General features: G+C 49.8%; 3 protein-coding genes across 3 annotated transcripts; 2 read left to right on the top strand and 1 right to left on the bottom strand.

Moving 5' to 3' along the window:
* Positions 1-2,396: 2,396 nt before the first annotated feature.
* On the top strand, positions 2,397-5,294 carry LOC122389338 (b(0,+)-type amino acid transporter 1-like). Its single transcript, XM_043381236.1, has 2 exons — positions 2,397-2,649; positions 3,321-5,294. Exon 2 carries the CDS (start codon positions 3,552-3,554, stop codon positions 5,094-5,096), a length of 1,545 nt encoding a protein of 514 aa, XP_043237171.1. The 5' UTR covers positions 2,397-2,649; positions 3,321-3,551; the 3' UTR covers positions 5,097-5,294.
* A 1,601-nt stretch (positions 5,295-6,895) lies between these two features.
* LOC122389320 (b(0,+)-type amino acid transporter 1-like) lies at positions 6,896-8,455 on the bottom strand. Its single transcript, XM_043381207.1, has 2 exons — positions 8,338-8,455; positions 6,896-8,259 (listed from the first exon to the last, which is right to left on the bottom strand). The coding sequence occupies exons 1-2, from the start codon at positions 8,453-8,455 to the stop codon at positions 6,896-6,898; spliced, it is 1,482 nt and encodes a 493-aa protein (XP_043237142.1).
* Positions 8,456-8,984: 529 nt separating this feature from the next.
* On the top strand, positions 8,985-18,291 carry LOC122389319 (transient receptor potential cation channel subfamily V member 5-like). The gene is made up of 14 exons (XM_043381205.1): positions 8,985-8,993; positions 9,639-9,708; positions 10,157-10,523; positions 10,722-10,803; positions 11,099-11,170; positions 13,119-13,269; positions 13,505-13,608; positions 13,813-13,895; positions 14,176-15,052; positions 15,358-15,619; positions 16,094-16,254; positions 16,489-16,605; positions 17,002-17,127; positions 17,528-18,291. The coding sequence occupies exons 1-14, from the start codon at positions 8,985-8,987 to the stop codon at positions 17,675-17,677; spliced, it is 2,631 nt and encodes an 876-aa protein (XP_043237140.1). The 3' UTR covers positions 17,678-18,291.
* Positions 18,292-18,798: the final 507 nt, after the last annotated feature.

The raw sequence follows: 18,798 nt of genomic DNA, 5'->3' as shown, positions 1-18,798 counted from the left end.
TTATTTCTTAAAAGGGTCCTTACGGCATCCAAGACCAATGTCCGCTTTTGAGTCGCCACATCAGCATTTGATGCTACGACAGATGTCGAAATCTGAATATATGTTACAGGCCGTATGAAAATTCGGTCCGTTTGCAACGGCCTGGCCCAGTCAGGCCATATGAAACTACCTGAAAACACCGGCCGTTTGCAAACTATGACCTGAAATATCAGACCGTTTGAAAACGACCTAGTTATTTCGGCCTAGCGGATCCAGGGGGCCACGGGGTCATGCCCCCAAGCCTGAAAGGGGAACAACATATATTTTTTGTCCCCAAAAACACTTAAGAAAAATGAATGTGAGAAGGGCGTAGTAGGTAGAGAGAATACCGTATCATTAAAAAATATGTGAGCTTGATAAAAGTGTTGGTCTTGTCTTCACCCAAGAAGTTCTTATTGCACCTTTAACCATGGATGAAAGAACCTTCATCCCCAGGTTCTCCTTCATCCATGCTTTAACTCTCGATCGACGTGTGAAGTTATCGTGTAAGGTATCATGAAGCCGATCGCGACGAAACTTTAGTACCCTCATGGTGACAAATTCTGAAAATTTCATGACCCTGACCCAAGTGAACTTTGACTTGTGCCTATTTCTCGAGACTGTTTGGCCATGTTGGAGTCCATGTTTGGCCGGAATAGCGATTCGGCGTATGTCGGCTCACATTATCCGCGCTTTTATATCTTTTCGTGGTTTAAAACGCTCAAACATGTGATATGATGTTGCTCCCACGCATTAGGGCGGATGCCAATGTCACCTTACGGTCAAGTCAGGTCATTGACCTTTGATGACCTCGGTGCACTTTTCCGAGTTTAACATGTTTCTAGATAGTTTCGTTTAGCTGATTTTGAATTTACATTTTGCAGCCATTTGAACATTTACGAAGTAGTTTTGATGCCTTCGTATCATGTTACGTAGCTGCCAGTGGTAGTGGACACCTGCTATACGGACGCCCATAAGTACCCCTACTGGTTGATCTGACCTGACCTGCCCCGACATGGCCTAAACGCATGAAGACATTATCTATGATCCAAACTAACATGAAATTTGTGATCTGAGGCCTCTTGCACCAAACAACCTAGCTAGGTAAAATCGAAAAACCGGTTTCAGAATAAGCTAATCTAACGGTGGTAAATTTGTTTGCAATAGCCCAACACATAATCCTACAAGTGCTTGCTAAACTTTGCACGCAAATTGTTACATTTGAGACTTGGACTGGGTATACGATGCAAAATAATCCAAGCATTGGTGCAAGAGGAATTTGGTGCAAGAGGCCTCAGCACAAAAAAACGTATTACAGCCTTACTTTAGGAGGTTCTGACAGGTCCTGATTTTCCCGTCTTTTGGGTCTGTGACCTGACCTGGGCGGTGTTTCACGGCACGCTGCCAGCCGCTGCCAGCGCTGATGGCACTTTTGGTTTCAATGGAGACATCAACAAGCCTATACCCACAACACTACCGAAGGCTGACCTTAGCTCGCAGAATGCGCTGTCAGCGGCTGTCAGCACGACCGTGAAACACCGCCCTGGAAGGTCAACCAATGACCAAGGACCTTAAAATCGGGTATCATCGGCTTCGTCTCGTCACTCACGGGCAACACGCCTGTTTTTTTTTCCGCGAGCTCTAGCTTAATCAGGGGCCGAACGGCAGGGGGTCCAACCGACACCTCCCAGCCCGCGAAGGCTGCGCCACGCACCGACCCGGAGCGGGCTAATTGGTCGACAAAAGCAATTTGAAGTGTTTTCAAAGTAATATTTAGGCTCGGGTTGGGTGGGCTACCATTTCTATATTTTTTTTTTTTTTTAGTTTAAAAAATATCGTTTCAGGGCTGTGACGAAAAAATAAGTGGCCTAAATCCGATGAGAAAACAGGATTTGGGGGTACCCTAGGTTTGGTTACTTGCAGGAGTTGGCCCCCCCCCCCCAAAACGCAAGTCTGGATCCGCCAGTGGCTACGACATCGAAAGGGATGGGTTTCCAGAGCCACGCGTCGAGGGACGGGGAGCTTGACATTCCTCGTCCCCATAGTGCACGCCTCTGAATCGCGCTGTCCGTGCTGTGGCTGCGCTGCAACTGGCCGTTAGTATGTACCTATATATGTCATGTTCTATTTTAGAACGGCTCCCGTGCTGACCTGCACCTCGCTCGCCGTTTGCTGCGGGCTGCACAGCTGCACAACTGGTTCCAAACGTCAACGTGGCCAGAGCCCCGAGCTCTGGGCTTGCACCTATCATTGTGCACTGTACATTGTGCATATCTTGCACAGCATACCCTTCACCCTGCGAGGTATAATGCCTACGTGTGGAGAGCGGTGGCATTGCCCGTGGCCGTGCTATTACCCACCCTAACCCGTCCCACACTGTGCTGGTGCGGGCCGTGCGTGGCAGAGGCGCCCGGCTGCAGCGCGGTAGCCGGCGACACACGCTCACTGTACCTGCCGGTCGGCCCGGGCTGTGGTCGCTGGGACCGGTCCCAGTGAGCCGACAGAGGTGATGGAGCCCTCCCAGCGCACCGCCCGGACGGAGCGCTCTGAACAGTGACCGCGAGTGGCGGGAGTAAGAACACAACGCCGTTGAGCTGAGGCTGGGTCACAGCACGCGGCTCTGATAGCAAAGTAAGTATTTGGCACTTGCTATTCACCTTTATTTATTTTGGTATTATATAACTAAGATTTAATGTCCTTGACGATAACTGTTTTCTTGGAACTGACACAATGACGAATGTTTGCCAAGTACCTACTTGGAAGCCTAAATTTTGTGTGCATTGGTCGGGCAGTCAATTTTAATGCTGGCATCAGCTGCGCAAATGGAATTTGTAGTTGTATTCGTATTTGTATTTATCATTTAAAAAGGAAATGTTTTATCACTTTAAAAAGGAAGAATGCAAGTTTTGCGAACAAGCTTATCTGAGCAACTAGGTGATATATAATTTTCCTCCAAACCATGCGCAATATAGGCATTATATAGGACCTAAGGGCATATATTATATATATATATATTATATATATATATATATATATATATATATATATATATATATATATATATATATATATATATATATATATATATATATATATATATATATATATATATAATATAGGCATTATATGTAACTGACGAGGTCCGTTTAGCAGCTGTATGCCCTAACTGAGCCCGCGTGCTTAATTTAGTGAAGTCATGTGCGGCATCTGCACGGCAGTCAGTCTGCGGTCGTAGCATGTTTGCACATGTGTACCGCTCCCTCATTATCGTAGATCACAGGTGTGAACCCTATGTCCCTCAGTTGGAGTCGACGGTCACGGCTATCGGGTGTCCCTGCTCGATATCGTCCCGCCGGCCATCACCGTACAGCTCCCGACGAACCGACTGCCTCGGATTGCTGGAACAAGAACCACTACTGATCGGTGGCCGGGAAAGGGAGATTGGGTAGGAGACCGTCTGAAGAGGAGAGAAGACTGAAGTGGGAGGCGACTGAAGAGGACAGGTGACTGAAGTGGGAGTGACCGGCCTCTGAATGGAGAACGCTGGGTACGTCGCAGATGACAGCTTCGCTCGAGAGCTGAAGACGGCTGACCAGACAACCACGGCACGCGCGGCAGCTGCTGCGGCCAGCCGGCGCCGTCAGAAGGAGCAGCAGCTGGCGGCGGGGGCGGCCGTGCAGCTGCCGCGCACCATCGGCGCCCTCTCCGGGTCAGCCATCCTCATCGGCTCCATCGTCGGCGCCGGCATCTTCATCTCTCCGGCGGGCGTGCTGCGGCACTCGGGTTCGGTAGGTGCCGCGCTCACCATCTGGCTCGTCTGCGGCCTGGTCGAGGCGGTCGGCGCTCTCTGCTACATCGAGCTGGGCCTGCTGCTACCGGAGCACGGCGGAGATTTCACCTACCTGCTGCGCGCCTTCGGGCCGCTGCACCCGTTCCTGGGCGCGCTGCCTGCCTTCCTGCACTGTTGGCTGGACGTAAACGTGTCCAATCCAGGCGGCACTGCCGTGCTGGCGCTTACTTTCGCCCAGTACTGCGTGCGTCCCTGGTATGGAAGCGATTGTTCTCCGCCTGTGGGGCTCGAGTCGCTGTTAGCAGCACTGATTGTTCTCACGCTGACTGCCGCCAACTGTATCGGAGTGCACTGGTCCACCCGTCTGCAGAGCGCCTCCACAGTCGCCAAAATGACCGCCATGGCCATTATTGTGGCTGGAGGAGTGTACTCACTATCACAAGGTAACGTCCATCACCTGGCCACAGGATATCAGGGCACCACCAGCTCGTCAGGCGAGCTGGCCGCCGCCTTCCTCACCTGCCTCTGGGCCTACGGAGGCTGGAAGAACCTCAACAACATCACCGAAGAAGTCAAGAACCCTCCGCGGACCCTTCCTCTCTCCATTCTCGGCTCACTGCCAATTGTCACCCTGTTCTACATCATGGTCAACATCGCCTACCTGGCGGTGCTCTCTCCGGAGCAGATGATGTCGTCACACGCGGTGGCCTTCACGTTCGGTGAGCGCGTGCTCGGACCCGCCGCCTTTCTGATGCCGCTCGGAGTGGCGCTGTCGGTGTTCGGCTCCCTGAACAGCGCCGCGCTCTCCTGCAGCCGAGTCATGATGGCCGTGGCCCGCGAAGGCCACCACCTACACGCCTTCAGTCTGGTGCACGTGCGCTGGCTCACCCCGGTGCCGGCGCTGATCTTCCACGCCCTCGTCACCTGCTCGATGATTTTAATTGGCGACGTCGGCACACTGCTGCGACTGGCCGGCTTCGTCGGCTCCTTCTTCAACGTCATGGTGCTGGTGGCGCTGTTCGTCCTGCGGAGGACCATGCCGGACGCGAAGCGACCCTACCGGATGCCGACAGTGCTGGCGGCGCTGCGACTGCTCTTCTCGGCGTACCTGTTGGTGGGGCCGATCGTCGACCACCCGCGCACCGAGTACCTGTACTCGGTGGCCATGCTGCTGCTCGGTCTGACCGTCTACACGCCGTTCGTGTACAAGGGCTGGTCGTGGCCACTGCTGGAGCGGTGCACAGTGGGCCTGCAGAAGGCACTCGAGCTGCTGCCCACAGAGCACTGACGGATACGGGATACGAAATACGGGATCGATTGTATACTGATCGAGGTATACGATGCATACTGACACTGGTGCCAAGGTTATTGATCGTTTTAGCATGTGTTTTAGATTCTGACTGTTGCTGCACATGTGTGATAATTGCTGGTTTATATTTAGCATGACGTCTCGTCTTTTACAATACAATGTACCTATTTTTGCCTACGTTTTTTGAATCGTTGTCATTTTTGTCATAGCAAGAGCCTATCGTAGTTAATCTGTTCTTCTGCCACATAATCACGCTTTTTATAATCTACCAAACTGATGCGTTGCGTTGCATAGGGTTGTTTATGAAGTGCTTTTCAACACATTCACAGTTCACTAGCGGCATGAACGACATTTTAAGTGCAATAACGTGCATGCTTTGGTTTACGACGCGAGTAAGGTCGATCACCAGCGTTCGCATGTGTTTGCTAAGTACCTACACCAGACCGTTGGTGCAGTTGGGAGCACTAGCACACGTGCCAACCACTTGTACGCAATATGCATACACTGAATATCAATAAATGCCACACTGTCGGCGAGTGCCCACTTACCCGGGCCATTTGTGTAGAAATGGGCAGCTTCGTGTGACATTCCACTTGTTTAACTCTCTAAATTGCTACACAAGAAGCTTACGGTCAATCTACATTTGTTCCACACAAACGGTGAATAAAATGTGTACCTTATTGGCTTATTTGTGTACCTACATACTACATATGTATTCATCAATGTGTCTTGTTGCCTCCCAATCTGTCTCTCCTAAATCTGTTCCTCTCTCTCCCCCTCTCCCCCTCCCTCCCTCCCTCCCTCCCTCCCTCTCTCTCTCTCTCTCTCTCTCTCTCTCTCTCCCCTCTCTCTCTCTCTCTCTCTCTCTCTCTCACTCCCTCTCTCTCTCGTTCTGCTGAATATCCATAGTTGCACCATCAGACTAATATCGCCACGAGAGAGTACATTATTTCGCTATTGCATTCGAACGGAATATTTCATATTCCCGCACCGGCTGTACCTACTCTTCTACAACAAAGCGGAAACCTCAGCATTCCGTTTGCGTGCACATTTAGGACCAGTATCTAAGGCGAATAGTGACCAACCATCTACTAATAAAAATGTATTCTTAAAAGATCTGAATTCCTGGCTGAGAAAACATGCAGTTGACCTGTGCAAGGACCTTGGCACGATCACAACCTATCGGGGAGCGTGTGGGTTCACCCCCCCCCCCCCCTCCTCCCGTTCAACGGCTATATGCCGTGAAATGGCCCCAGTCACGCTTCATATCCGGATGGCGACAACTTTATTCATTGGACATAAATTCACACTACTTCGCTACATCATGCATCAAGCGTTTTATATCAACAATTTTGATGGACGGTGGCAGAAACAAAACGTGTTTTCCATTCCACCCTCTCTTTGAACTTAGTTAAACCGTCTTATCTTTATTGAATATCTAGCCAAACATCCCGCTAACATATCTAGCATATCAGTCGTTTCTGGCACCCACATCAAGCTCTGTAAGTTTCTGACAAATAATTAAACATATCTGTCAATAATAACAACAAATAACGCTTATTTGCCGACCAGCGCACGGTGCTGGTTAGATGTGACTGATATTGATGACTCACTGACTGACTGTGAGTCAGAGAGTGCCGTCTCCTTCGTTAGTACTCTGTGGAAAGCTCGGGGGTCTTCAGCAGGCCGTTAGGGTGACTGATTGACTGACGGTGATTCGGAGAGCCCAGTTAGCGGCTCGCGGGCTGCTTTGGTCATAGTTCATTCTGTCCCCTTCATCAATACTCTGTGGGCAGCAGCTCGAGTGCCTTCTGCAGGCCCACTGTGCACCGCTCCAGCAGCGGCCACGACCAGCCCTTGTACACGAACGGCGTGTAGACGGCCAGACCGAGCAGCAGCATGGCCACCGAGTACAGGTACTCGGTGCGCGGGTGGTCGACGATGGGCCCCACCAGCAGGTACGCCGAGAAGAGCAGCCTTGACACAGCCAGCAGCGTATGCACCCGGTAGGGTCGATTGGCGTCCGGCATGGTTCTGCGCAACACAAACAGAGACGCTACCACCATCACGTTGAAGAAGGCGCTCACGAAGCTAGACAGCCGCAGCAGCGCTTCTGCGTCGCCGACAAAGACCATGGCGCAGACGACTACCGCCTGGAAGACCAGCGCCGGAACGGGGGTCAACCAGCGCACATGAACCAGACTGAAGACGTGCATGTGGTGCCCCTGTCGAGCCACAGCAAAATGAACCCGACTATTGGCGAGTATCATGCTGTTGAGTGCACCTAGGACAGAGACGGCCACTCCGAGTGGCATCAAAAAGGCAGCGGGTCGGAACGCTCGCTCGGCGAACAGAAAGGCCACCGCTGGTGACGCCAGCATCTGCTGTGGCGAGAGGACCGTTAGATACGCCGCGTTCACCAACACATAGAACGCAGATATGAGGGGCAGCGAACCCAAAATGGAGAGCGGTAACGTTCGCGGAGGGTCCTTGAGCTCCTCACTCATTTCGTTGAGAGTTTTTGAGCCTGCGTACGCCCAGTTGCAGGTGAGAAGGGCGGCGATCATCTCGCTTGAAGAGCTGGTGGTGCCCTCAAATCCTGTGGCCAGGTACTGAACATTGCCTTGCGATAAGGAATACACTCCGACGGCCACGATAATGGCCATGGCGGTCATTTTGGCGGCCGTAGAAACGTTTTGTAGACGGGTGGACCAGTGGACTCCGATACAGTTGGCGGCAGTCAGAGTGAGAACAATCAATGACGCCAGAAGAGGTTCGAGTCCGGCCGGAGGAGGGCAGTGGCTGCCGTACCAGGGCCGCACGCTGTACTGGGCAAACGTCAGCGCCAGCACGGCAGTGCCGGCCGGGTTGGACACGTTCACGTCCAGCCAGCACTGCAGGAAGGCAGGCAGCGCGCCCAGAAACGGGTGCAGCGGCCCGAAGGCGCGCAGCAGGTAGGTGAAATCTCCGCCGTGCTCCGGCAGCAGCAGGCCCAGCTCGATGTAGCAGAGCGCGCCGACCGCCTCGACGAGTCCAGTAGCGAACCAGATGGTGAGCGCGGCGCCCACCGAACCCGAGTGCCGCAGCACGCCCGCCGGAGAGATGAAGATGCCGGCGCCGACGATGGAGCCGATGAGGATGGCTGACCCGGAGAGGGCGCCGATGGTGCGCGGCAGCTGCACGGCCGCCGCCGCCGCCGCCAGCTGCTGCTCCTTCTGACGGCGCCGGCTGGCCGCAGCAGCTGCCGCGCGCGCCGTGGCCATCTCGGCCGCCTGGCTGGCCATCCTCAGCTCTCGAGCAAAGTCGTCATCGGACACATATCCAGCGTTCTCCACCATAGTGAGGCCAGTTGTATATCCTCTTCAGACGGTCTCCCGCCCGTCTCTAACCTTTGCCAGTCGCCGGTCGGTAGTGGGTCTTGTTCCAGCGGTCCGAGGTCGCCGGTTCGCCGGGGACTGTCCGGTGCTGGTCGGCGGGACGATATCGAGCAGGGACACCCGTTAGCCGTGACCGTCGGCTCCAACTGAGGGACAATAACAAACACTTTCAACAGAAACAGAGGTGTAAATATTGTCCTGTTTTATGCATTACTGCATTTGAATAAACATGCACACTTGCACAACAGCTATTAGTTGCAACATTTGCTAGCGCCACTGCTATAAGCCGCCTCATTGCAAGCCTCTCCCACTCTTTCATACCAATTGGATGTCTACACTTTTGATGAGGTGACGTGACCATGGCTCCTCGTAGCCTTTTTTTCAATCATAAGGTATACCAACCAGGGTTGAGCTTCTACAACTCTATAACCGTTTCGTTCCTAATTAACCCAGAGTGTCGCGGAAAAAAAGAAATCCTTCTTTTATAGACATGGAAATCGTACGAAGTAAAAAAAAGGTTGTTAAGAAACATATTAATCCGTGGCATCATTGTTTTTGTTATGCTGAGCTGCGTAAAAAATAAAATATCTAAATAACTACAAATTCTGTTTGAGGAAAACAGGCAACAGCTACGCAATGCGCATTAACATCCAGTCAAGGTCAGGTCAAAGCCGGTAAGCTAAGAAGGGTGGTAAAAGTAGGTCATGATATAATATAACCAACTTTCTTGCTAAATCTCCTGACTGCTAAATTCATGGGTGCTTTTTCTGGATCGCTTAAGCTGTGTGAGAGTTATCGACGGAAATTCCTTTATCTCAAATGACCTCATCTGAGAACCTGCTACTAATAGGGTCAAAGTGATTTTTGACACGTCAATTTGTGTAAATGTATATGTATTGTGTTTTATAAAAATAGCAAAGAAGACTGGATAATGAATACCCACAAAATTTCTACTAAATACGCAAAGCAGAATTATGGAATTAAAGCGCTAAAACTTAAAAATTTATTCATTAGATATGTTGGAAACAAAAACGGAAGGGACGGTTTCTGTCCCACCTCCCAGAGAAACTCGGTTTAAAATAACTGAGACTCACCATCAACTAGCTGACGCTGATTCACCTACACATTCCACGGACCTGTATAGGGGGAATGTCCCGTCACCGAGCTGCTCCCGGGCACGGGCCAGGGGTTCCTCCGGAGACACAGCCCCGAAGGTGCGCCCATCGCGACTGGAGGGGAGACAGTGCCAGCCTCGGGGCAGACCGAACTCTAGAGCGCCGTCACATCGCACCTGCGACCGTAAGACGGCGGCGCGACCGACGATAAAATAACAATGAGACGGGCGCCCGTGAGCGAACTCAGGTGGTACAGGGGCGCAGGCGCCGCCCACCAGAGGGCACTCCTTTCGCGCTCTCCTGGGGCTGTAATTATTTTATTATAAATTTTCGGTTGGTTAATCAGCCGGGTGAATAACGAAACAGGTTGAAATTATATTTTGTCATCTAATATGGTTTTGACCTTAGCCGGTTGTTACAGGCACAATTTATGTTTCATCTCTAGCTCATGCTGCAAAGTTCAAATTTCAACCAAAAGGTTCTATATTATATGCGATGGTCAGCGCAGCTCATTCTTTCCTCTTCGTCCCCCTTTTATCATCCCCAGACAAGACCAAGTACCGCTTCCTGTGCTTCAAACTCGAGGAGACCGGCGCCGTCAACGAGGGGATCCTGCTCCTGTGCATGCTGAACGCTACCTCGCTGCACAACGAGCTCGCCAAGCGCCTGCTACACTTCTACCCGCGACTCATTAACGACATCTACATGGCCGACGAATACTTTGGCGAGAACGTGCTGCACATCGCCATCGTGAACGAGGACCCGGCCATGGTCAAGTTCCTCCTCAACAAGGGTGTCGACGTGCACGAGAGGTGCTTCGGCAACTTTATGTGCCCCGAGGACCAGAAGAGCTCCAGGGCCGATGTTCTGGGCACAGAGATTGTCCAAGTGTCCGCCAACACCAACTATAAAGGGTGGGTATCGAGAACAGTGACATTTCCCGGGGAATATAACTAGCAGTGTTGTCGAATGAGCCCCCGTTCTTTTCTTGCGACACTCCATCATGTTTAAGCATTTCAGTATTAAAGATAATTGTTTTTATGTGTGCTTACATATTTGTGACATCCAGCTTCCGTCTGATGCCATCAGCATTGTCTGTCTCCGTGCCACAGGTACGTTTATTGGGGAGAGTACCCGCTGTCGTTCGCCGCCTGCCTGGGTCAGGAGGAGTGCTACCGGCTCATACTCGCCAGGGTAAGACCACGACACAGTGCAGCCAATGCAGAGGGTGTGCTTCTGTGATGTTATACATGCATTGCAAGTACCTATCTAAGTCTAAGTGCGGTATCCAGGGCTTCTATTTCCACCAATTAATAAAGGCATAACGCTTTCAGTTTTCCAACAGCAGAGTGGATATTTTTATGTAATAGACCTCCTCGAATTGTTTCACAACCGTCACGTAATGCGCCCAGCCCACGTACGTGACCCTCCCCCCGTGTCACGTGTCGCCACGTGCCACGTAACGCCCGTGTGCCCCGTGTGTCCCCAGGGTGCCGATCCGGACACTCAGGATACTAACGGAAACACCACCATTCACATGATGGTCATCTACGACAAAATGGTGAGACACGGACGCTTTCGGAATGATAAAAATGAAATTATCAACCCACTGAAATCACATACGTGTGAGTTTTATTGGGAGAAAGTAATTTAGCGGGCGAAACACAGCGATAGACAATGCATTCGTGGCGCGACAATGCTTGTGAATACCGAGAAGGTGAACATATGCATGTAGTTGAATGTATGGAAGCTCTATTGAATACCCGTATTGCATCGCGCCGAGATACAAACAGAAACATGCCGATGGGCTACAATATTCGACTGGCGACTATTGAGCTACTGTGGTGTTACAAGAGCGCACGCCACTCCCCCGTTGAAAAGTCCCATTCATATTCCGTTTTTCGATCGTGGGTCACGGACAATCGCTGCATTGTTTTGGTTCGGGCGTCCTCTGACCAGACACAAACTGGAAGCAGACGTGGTGTAAATGCCAACCTAAACGCCTGCGACGTAAGGACGGTGCTAGTGTACCGGGACTTGAACGCTGCACTGGTGTGGTCTACAATCAGAGTGTTTAGCTAGGTGGGCACGTTGAGAGGCTGATATCCGGACTCCATGGGACCCAGCGCTCGGTGATCGTTGTAATGCTCAATGATCTGATCCTTTCAGGTCAGCCAAGCGTCGGGATCGGTAAGGAGAGGGTATGACGACATTGTGACGTCACATGAATGGTGTCCAATCGTCTGCTGGCGCTTCTTAGATTATCCTGTGTCGCATGTCACTATTGGTCCCACGACATTTCGAAGACGTTCTCCTGAGAAATATCTACCACGCTCGGACGTTGGAACTTATCTTTTTGGACTGTTTCAGTATCAACCAATCGATTGAAAGTATTTCTGTAAAAAAAAAATGTTTCTTAAAGTAAAAACCGTATCATCACTTTTCACAGCATATATGGTAGCATCTGAGACACCGTCTGTCTCTCGAAGCTGGCAATATTTGCTCGACAGAGTAGATATTTCCTGGTGTATATAAACATTGGTCCCCTCGAAATACGTATGCGCCGGAGCTACATCTTTTCTAAGACGCTTCAGGATCTTAGAGGTGTGTCGCTGCTTGCATTTTTCTATTTTGCAACAGTGAGTTTTGAGACGAGAGCTACTGCTTTGCTTGCGTCTTCCCTGTCCATACGCTTACCGAACATTTGTATACCGAATAGAAGTGCAGATGTTATATACTGAACCTGGCCTGGCGAGGGCTAATGAAATGCAAATTGAACAAGGAAAAAGCTCGCGCATCCGAAACCGTGCAGATACTAATGATCACTAAGTAATAGGGCAGGGGGATCAACGTAACAGCAGGCAACAGAAAACGTCCCAAGTGCAGCGACGTTAATTAAGCGTAAACGTCTATTGCACACCGACATTCGCTCGGACTTTTCCTGGGATTGCAAATTGATTATTGACGGCCACTTTTCTCTCCCTCTCTCCCTCCTTCTATCTCTCTCTCTCTCTCTCTCTCTCTCTCTCTCTCTCTCTCTCTCTCTCTCTCTCTCTCTCTCTCTCTCTCTCTCTCTCTCTCTCTCTCTCTCTCTCTCTCTCTCTCTCTCTCTCTCTCTCTCTCTCTCTCTCTCTCTCTCTCTCTCTCTCTCTCTCTCTCTCTCTCTCTCTCTCTCTCTCTCTCTCTCTCTCTCTCTCTCTCTCTCTCTCTCTCTCTCTCTCTCTCTCTCTCTCTCTCTCTCTCTCTCTCTCTCTCTCTCTCTCTCTCTCTCTCTCTCTCTCTCTCTCTCTCTCTCTCTCTCTCTCTCTCTCTCTCTCTCTCTCTCTCTCTCTCTCTCTCTCTCTCTCTCTCTCTCTCTCTCTCTCTCTCTCTCTCTCTCTCTCTCTCTCTCTCTCTCTCTCTCTCTCTCTCTCTCTCTCTCTCTCTCTCTCTCTCTCTCTCTCTCTCTCTCTCTCTCTCTCTCTCTTGCCCCCTCTCTCGCCCTCCCCTCCCTCCCCCTTTCTCCTCAGTCGATGTTTGACCTGGTGTACGAGTGCGGAGCCCGGATCGACCTGGTGAACCGGCTCGGACTGACGCCTCTCACCCTGGCCGCCAAACTCGCCAAAAAGGACATCTTCTTTCACATCCTCAAAGTACAGCGAGAAATCTACTGGCAAATAGGTACGTAGAGTAAAAACGCAGAAAGCTGAAACGTTCGGAAAACAATATTTAGTAGTGATTTAAAATAGACATTTTGGACATTGTTAACTTAAGTAATCGAAGAAGTTACCAATGAAGTAATAAATACGATCGTAGAAACACCACTCTTATAAAATACCCAAACGCTGAAAAATAGACATTCATTCATGTTGTACTCTGCTTAACGCAAGTATATACCAATGCACCATTTCCGCAGGGAACATCACGTGCGCAGCCTATCCGCTCCCCGGACTGGATTCGATCGACATGAAGACGGGAAAAATCGACAGAAACTCGGCACTCAACCTCATCGCGTTCGGGGTGCGGGTCATTGGGTATCATTTCCTCCGCTTCTGTCTCTTTCTCTCTTCCGATTCTATGAGGACTCAGCGTCGTTAAAATTCTGAAATAGTTTTCCTTGATAGCTGCTTCTGAACAGCATTGAATAGTGTCTGTCTCATAATGAGATGTCTCACACGTACTTTTTTGCTTTTAATTATGATTATGCTTCCCTTTTCGTTGCAGGAAAATATGGACCATTTGGACATGTTGGACGGAGTAATCGTCGACCTCCTTGTTGCGAAATGGAACGCCTTTGTCAAACTCAAGTAGGAAACGCTGTAATCGTTGCTGTTGCTGATGCTATAACTTCACGGACATGCATAGGAAGACGGGGCGTGCGCAAATCAATTTTCCCTAGAACACAGGACTGATGGTGGGCCAGAAGGTGGTGAGGTCAGATTTCACTTCATGCCCTCATTCAGCGTTTTTCTTATTTGTTCAGCTCGATGTGCCTTCTTTCGTCAATTCTGCAGGTGGGCCAACGTTATTATTTACCAACGTTACCAATTACCAATTACCAACATTAATAGCAGTCTCTATCCTCAGGTTCAAGAGGATGATGATTCTCTTCACGATCTACTTTCTGCTCAACTTGGCGTGCTTCACCCTGCGCCCCGCGCCGTGCGGAACTGCCCTGGCCACCAAGAAGGTCCCCAAAACCACCTCGGGAGGCACACAGACTGACCTGTCGGGGCCGCTGTCCGCCCTCTCCCCGGGAATAACCGGGGCACCACCATCAGTGACCGGCGCTGGACCAGCCAGGGCGCCGTCTTTACCCTCCAATGTCACGGCCATTCCCGGCCCGTCGACCGAAGGCCCCAGCACAGACGCACCTGAGGCAAACGGTCCCACCAGCGGCACGGCAGACGCGGCTGTGGGGCCGGACCGGGTGCGGAGACAGGCGGACGGTCAGACCTCTGACACAGAGGGTGTCACGGAGGGTGTCGCGGCGGGCAGAGGTGGGTCAGAGACCGGTGGATCCCAGGAACGGGTGACGAAGACGGCAGAGTCCAACGATGCTGGCAATGTGACGTCTTCATCATCGTCAGTTCCTGCGAATGATCCGTCTTCAGATACAACTGCGTCACCCTCATCACCATCGGAGAGTCCAACATCGTCTACTAGTTCCACCACTAGCAAGACTCCCTCCTCACCAAACACCAGACAGATATCCAAACCAGCTGCACCTGGGTCTGGCCGACCCCTCAACCAAACTTCACCACCAACCTCAGCTCCTGAAGTCTCAAAGACGGCCAGCGATACCTCAGGCGCGTGCAGCTGCACCCTTTATGAGTACCGGGACCCGTGGGACGGGGTGCGCTGGACCCTCGAGCTGCTCGTGGTGGCTGGAACGGTGGCCTACGTCCTCAACGCGCTGAACGAGGCACGGTTTCTCGGACTCAGCATGTTCATGGAGAACCTGGTATGTGGTCAAGCCTTGTCGCTGGGATCGATGGGGAAAAAGGTCAGCCTGCTGGTTCTATTTTTGGCCATGGTGTTCTGAGCAAAACGAGCTTTGAAGATTTGTTTGATGACGCATAATTGTCGCGAATTATTGGGAATTCACCGTTTACTTTATCTCTAGATGCCTATTTTTTCATGCTCCCCAAGGCTAGGATGATTCTTTTTAACTTGTAGAGCATGTGAATGTGTAGAATATGACAGATGTAGAGCACCTGTCTCTCTTCATGTCACCATTCCATCGAGCCACATCACCTCCCGTTTCAGGCCACGGTGCCGTCCCGGGTCATCTTCCTGCTGTCGTGTCTGCTGAAACTGGCCATGGTGGTGCTGCGGCTGGCCTGCCTGAGCGCCGCGGAGGACGTACTCGCCGTGCTCGTGATGCTCGGCACGGCGCCCTACTTCCTCTTCTTCTGCCGTGGATACAAATCGGTCGGCCCGTTCGTCACCATGATCTACAAGATGATAGTCGGTGACCTGCTCCGCTTCGTCACCATTTATACCGTCTTCGTCATGGGATTTTCACAAGGCGAGTTAGGGTGTGCTGGGAAGACGCTCTCTTACGGAATAATATCTGAAGTTGTTGAGATGAAGGACTTCATTTGCATGTTATGGTTAGGCTAGCATTTCATGAGGAAAAAATGAGTCCCTAAATTTATGTACCTGTTGAATTGTTGTAAGCAGTACGAAAAAATCGTTTCATTCATGGCTTCACATCGTAAACGACATCCTTGCGCGTTACGTCAGTGTGGCATGAGGACGTCGACTTGCATTCAGGATCAATTTATTTCAGACACTTAGTTATACGAGCATAGGTATAACCGAGCCTTTACTTAAACGTAATATATTTTCCGCTTGAGCCGACCATTTTCGGTTCTATTTATAGCCTCGCAATGTCAGCTGATTCAGTAATTGATCATTGTTATTGAACCACCTGGTGCTACACTGTATCGTTTTCCTCAGAACACCATTTTTATAACGTTGACCTTTCGTGCACGTGCAGCGTATTTTATCATCTACCGGTCGTATCAGCACCCGGACGGAGCGCCCAATCCGATGAAGACGCCCATTCAGAGTGTGATGCTCATGTTCCTCGCGTCGCTCAACAGCTTCGGAGACCTCTACAACAACCTCAAGTACACCAGACAGAAGCTTGTGGGCCAGGTGAGACAGGCTGCTCACAGTGTGACGCACATAGTGCAGACGGTGATTACATAATAATGCAATTCTGCATGACAGAATGCCGAGGAAAAAACTATGAATACTATTTGAAGTTGTATGAACAATAGTTGAAATACATCAGGGTCTTGTAATTGAATTACTACAGTATTACGATGCAAATGTTTGGGTTTGGTAAAAAGGTGTCATAAGTTTACATCTTGTTTCCTTCGTTTTCAGATTCTGTTTATATTATACATGGTATGCGTGGCGATCCTCCTGATCAACATGTTGATCGCCATGATGGGAAACACCTATCAAAGAATCGCCGAAATGAAAAACGAGTGGATGAGGCAGGTAAAACTCGTTTAAAGCAGGTTCACTGACAGCTCAGTGTCGGTTATATAAGACGGGTTTCTAATATGACGGTTCTAACAACAAGTGAGCATGGCTCATGATCTATTGGTAGAGACTGAGTGCCAACACGGCACACGGCATTAGCTTGCTGGAAATGTTTTCACCTGTTTTTGACAAGCAAGTAATTTTTTCATCATTTCATGTGTCATGAATGTTCTGTTTTGAATCATGTGTCATGAAATATAGATTTAAAAAAATTACTCATTGTTCAGCTCACGGAAGGAAGATAGTGTCATAATTGGAATAATTTTGAAACAATAATTCACGCCTTTTATCACATTCACGGGCGCCCTTCCCGTCAGTCACCGTCCTCTGTATGTTCGCATCTGTTGTCAGTGGGCCCGCATTGTACTGGTGGTGGAGAGGGGTGTCAGCCCCACCTACCGCCTGGAGCACCTCAACCTCTACTCTAAGCCGATGGCGGACGGCACGCCGGCCCTGATCCTGCGCAAACAACAGTCGGTCAGTCTGCAGCAAACTTTTTCTCTTAGCGTTATTTATATCAGGCCACATGATTCGCTCTAATGTTTACCTTAAGTCGAAAATCTACGATATCGACATGCCTATTTCTTATCAGTTATTTCATTTTCTTTGGTAAGACTGTGCTTAGAGCGAATGGAGCTCTGTAGGCTGTACCGCACGACACTTGTGCTCTGCGGCGCAGTATCAGATCCTTGAGACTCGTTCACGCGTTTCCGTAGCATACACTGGTGCATATCGCTTTTTTATACCTAGGTATGCGCTTCATTAACCTTTTCAACGACCAGAGTCTCTTGACACGAGTAAACCGATTCATTTTTTTCGATTATCTCTGAATTTTGCCATTTCTGCTAATGTGTGAAGGAGAATATGCCTGTTTCAGGACGAAGAGATGGAAGAAATGAAGGAGATTGCCGAAATGAGAATTCGTCACGACAGAAACGTCAAACGGCGAAAGCAGAAGCTGCTCGCCGAACAGAATCCAGGGATGCCGATTCCCCAAGACTCTACAACCAGTGTCCGTCACCCTTGAATTGCGCTTTAGCCTGCACAGATACAGATAAAAGCGTAGGATAACTGCACACCGTTTAATGTTAGCGAGAACGAGCAAATTATGACAACACTTAACCGTTACCATCACGCGTATCTGATCACCTTTTCCTTCGTTTTTTCCTTTGTGATGTAGAACATGATGCACTTCTATTCTTGGTAGCCACCCTGATAGCAAAGTGAATAAATAAAGACGTAGGTTCGCTACGATTTTCGTGCCGACTTTGGCCTCCAGAAGAACACATCGGCCGGTGTGGTGACGCTCCTCGGTTCTGAGAACTCCAGCCGCAGCTGAAAGGTGGACTCCTTACTCGACTGGCTCATGTCTCGGTCGAGCTTTTCGTAGCCGTCACAGAGAAAGCCCCAGTTGGCCTTCCACTGACCCGCGCCCCGCCACTCCATTCGAATGAGGTCCACGTGGTTGCGGTCCTGGCCGACGTAATCGACTTCCTTCTTCTGGTCTGTCATGTTTTTACTGTGATATTTTAACGAAACGATCGTTTACTTGCAGCTATGCAAAAGGACACACTCAGTGAATCTTGGTTATGAAGCTTGGCGCAGAGTTTATGATCTTGGCAGATGTTTAGAAGTTCTTTGTCGCTGTCGATGTTGAGGCAATTCGTTGGAAACGTGTTAATACGAAAGTAGGTCGAAATAAGCCTATTTAGGTCACTGCCGGTCAATAACTTGATCGTTTTTTATAACTGAACTAATTTAGTAACTTAAAATAGCCAAATAACTTTTATATCTAAAAACAAACAAAGAATCTCATTTTATGTTGGGTTGAAAATATGTTAAGAAATAAGCGAACATGTGCGTAAATTTGCAATGTACCTACTTAGGTGAGCTTGCATGCAAAGCTTTGAAAGGCTACGAGTTACAACCGTTTACTTTGATAAAACCTATAAATTTTTGTTGTGCACATGTATAGAGTGTTCCGTAACAGCGCTTTGGTGTCAGATGCGTAACAGCGCTGATGAGTATCAGTCTAAATATAAAAACGATTCGTGTTAAACACGTTTAAATGATTGAATACGGTAAAGTCGTCGAACTGAATTCGTCAAATATTGTCTCAAAGACGTATTAGCTTCTGCAGCAGCAGGA

The sequence above is a fragment of the Amphibalanus amphitrite genome, unplaced genomic scaffold, assembly GCF_019059575.1.
Source record: "Amphibalanus amphitrite isolate SeventyFive unplaced genomic scaffold, NRLGWU_Aamphi_draft 000354F_arrow, whole genome shotgun sequence".
NCBI lineage: Eukaryota > Metazoa > Arthropoda > Thecostraca > Balanomorpha > Balanidae > Amphibalanus > Amphibalanus amphitrite.
Note: the sequence above shows the minus strand (reverse complement) of the source record. Positions and strands in the feature narration are given on the sequence as shown.

Bases quoted from the DNA above. Each gene is read 5' to 3' on its own strand.
- LOC122389338 (XM_043381236.1), top strand. From the start codon at position 3,552: ATGGAGAACGCTGGGTACGTCGCAGATGACAGCTTCGCTCGAGAGCTG.
- LOC122389320 (XM_043381207.1), bottom strand. From the start codon at position 8,455: ATGGTGGAGAACGCTGGATATGTGTCCGATGACGACTTTGCTCGAGAG. The intron at 8,260-8,337 runs GTCAGAAGGAGC...TCTCCGGGTCAG, and splicing joins TGCTGCGGCCAGCCGGCGCC to CCATCCTCATCGGCTCCATC.
- LOC122389319 (XM_043381205.1), top strand. The intron at 11,171-13,118 runs GTGAGACACGGA...CTTTCTCCTCAG, and splicing joins TGGTCATCTACGACAAAATG to TCGATGTTTGACCTGGTGTA. The intron at 13,270-13,504 runs GTACGTAGAGTA...CCATTTCCGCAG, and splicing joins AGAAATCTACTGGCAAATAG to GGAACATCACGTGCGCAGCC.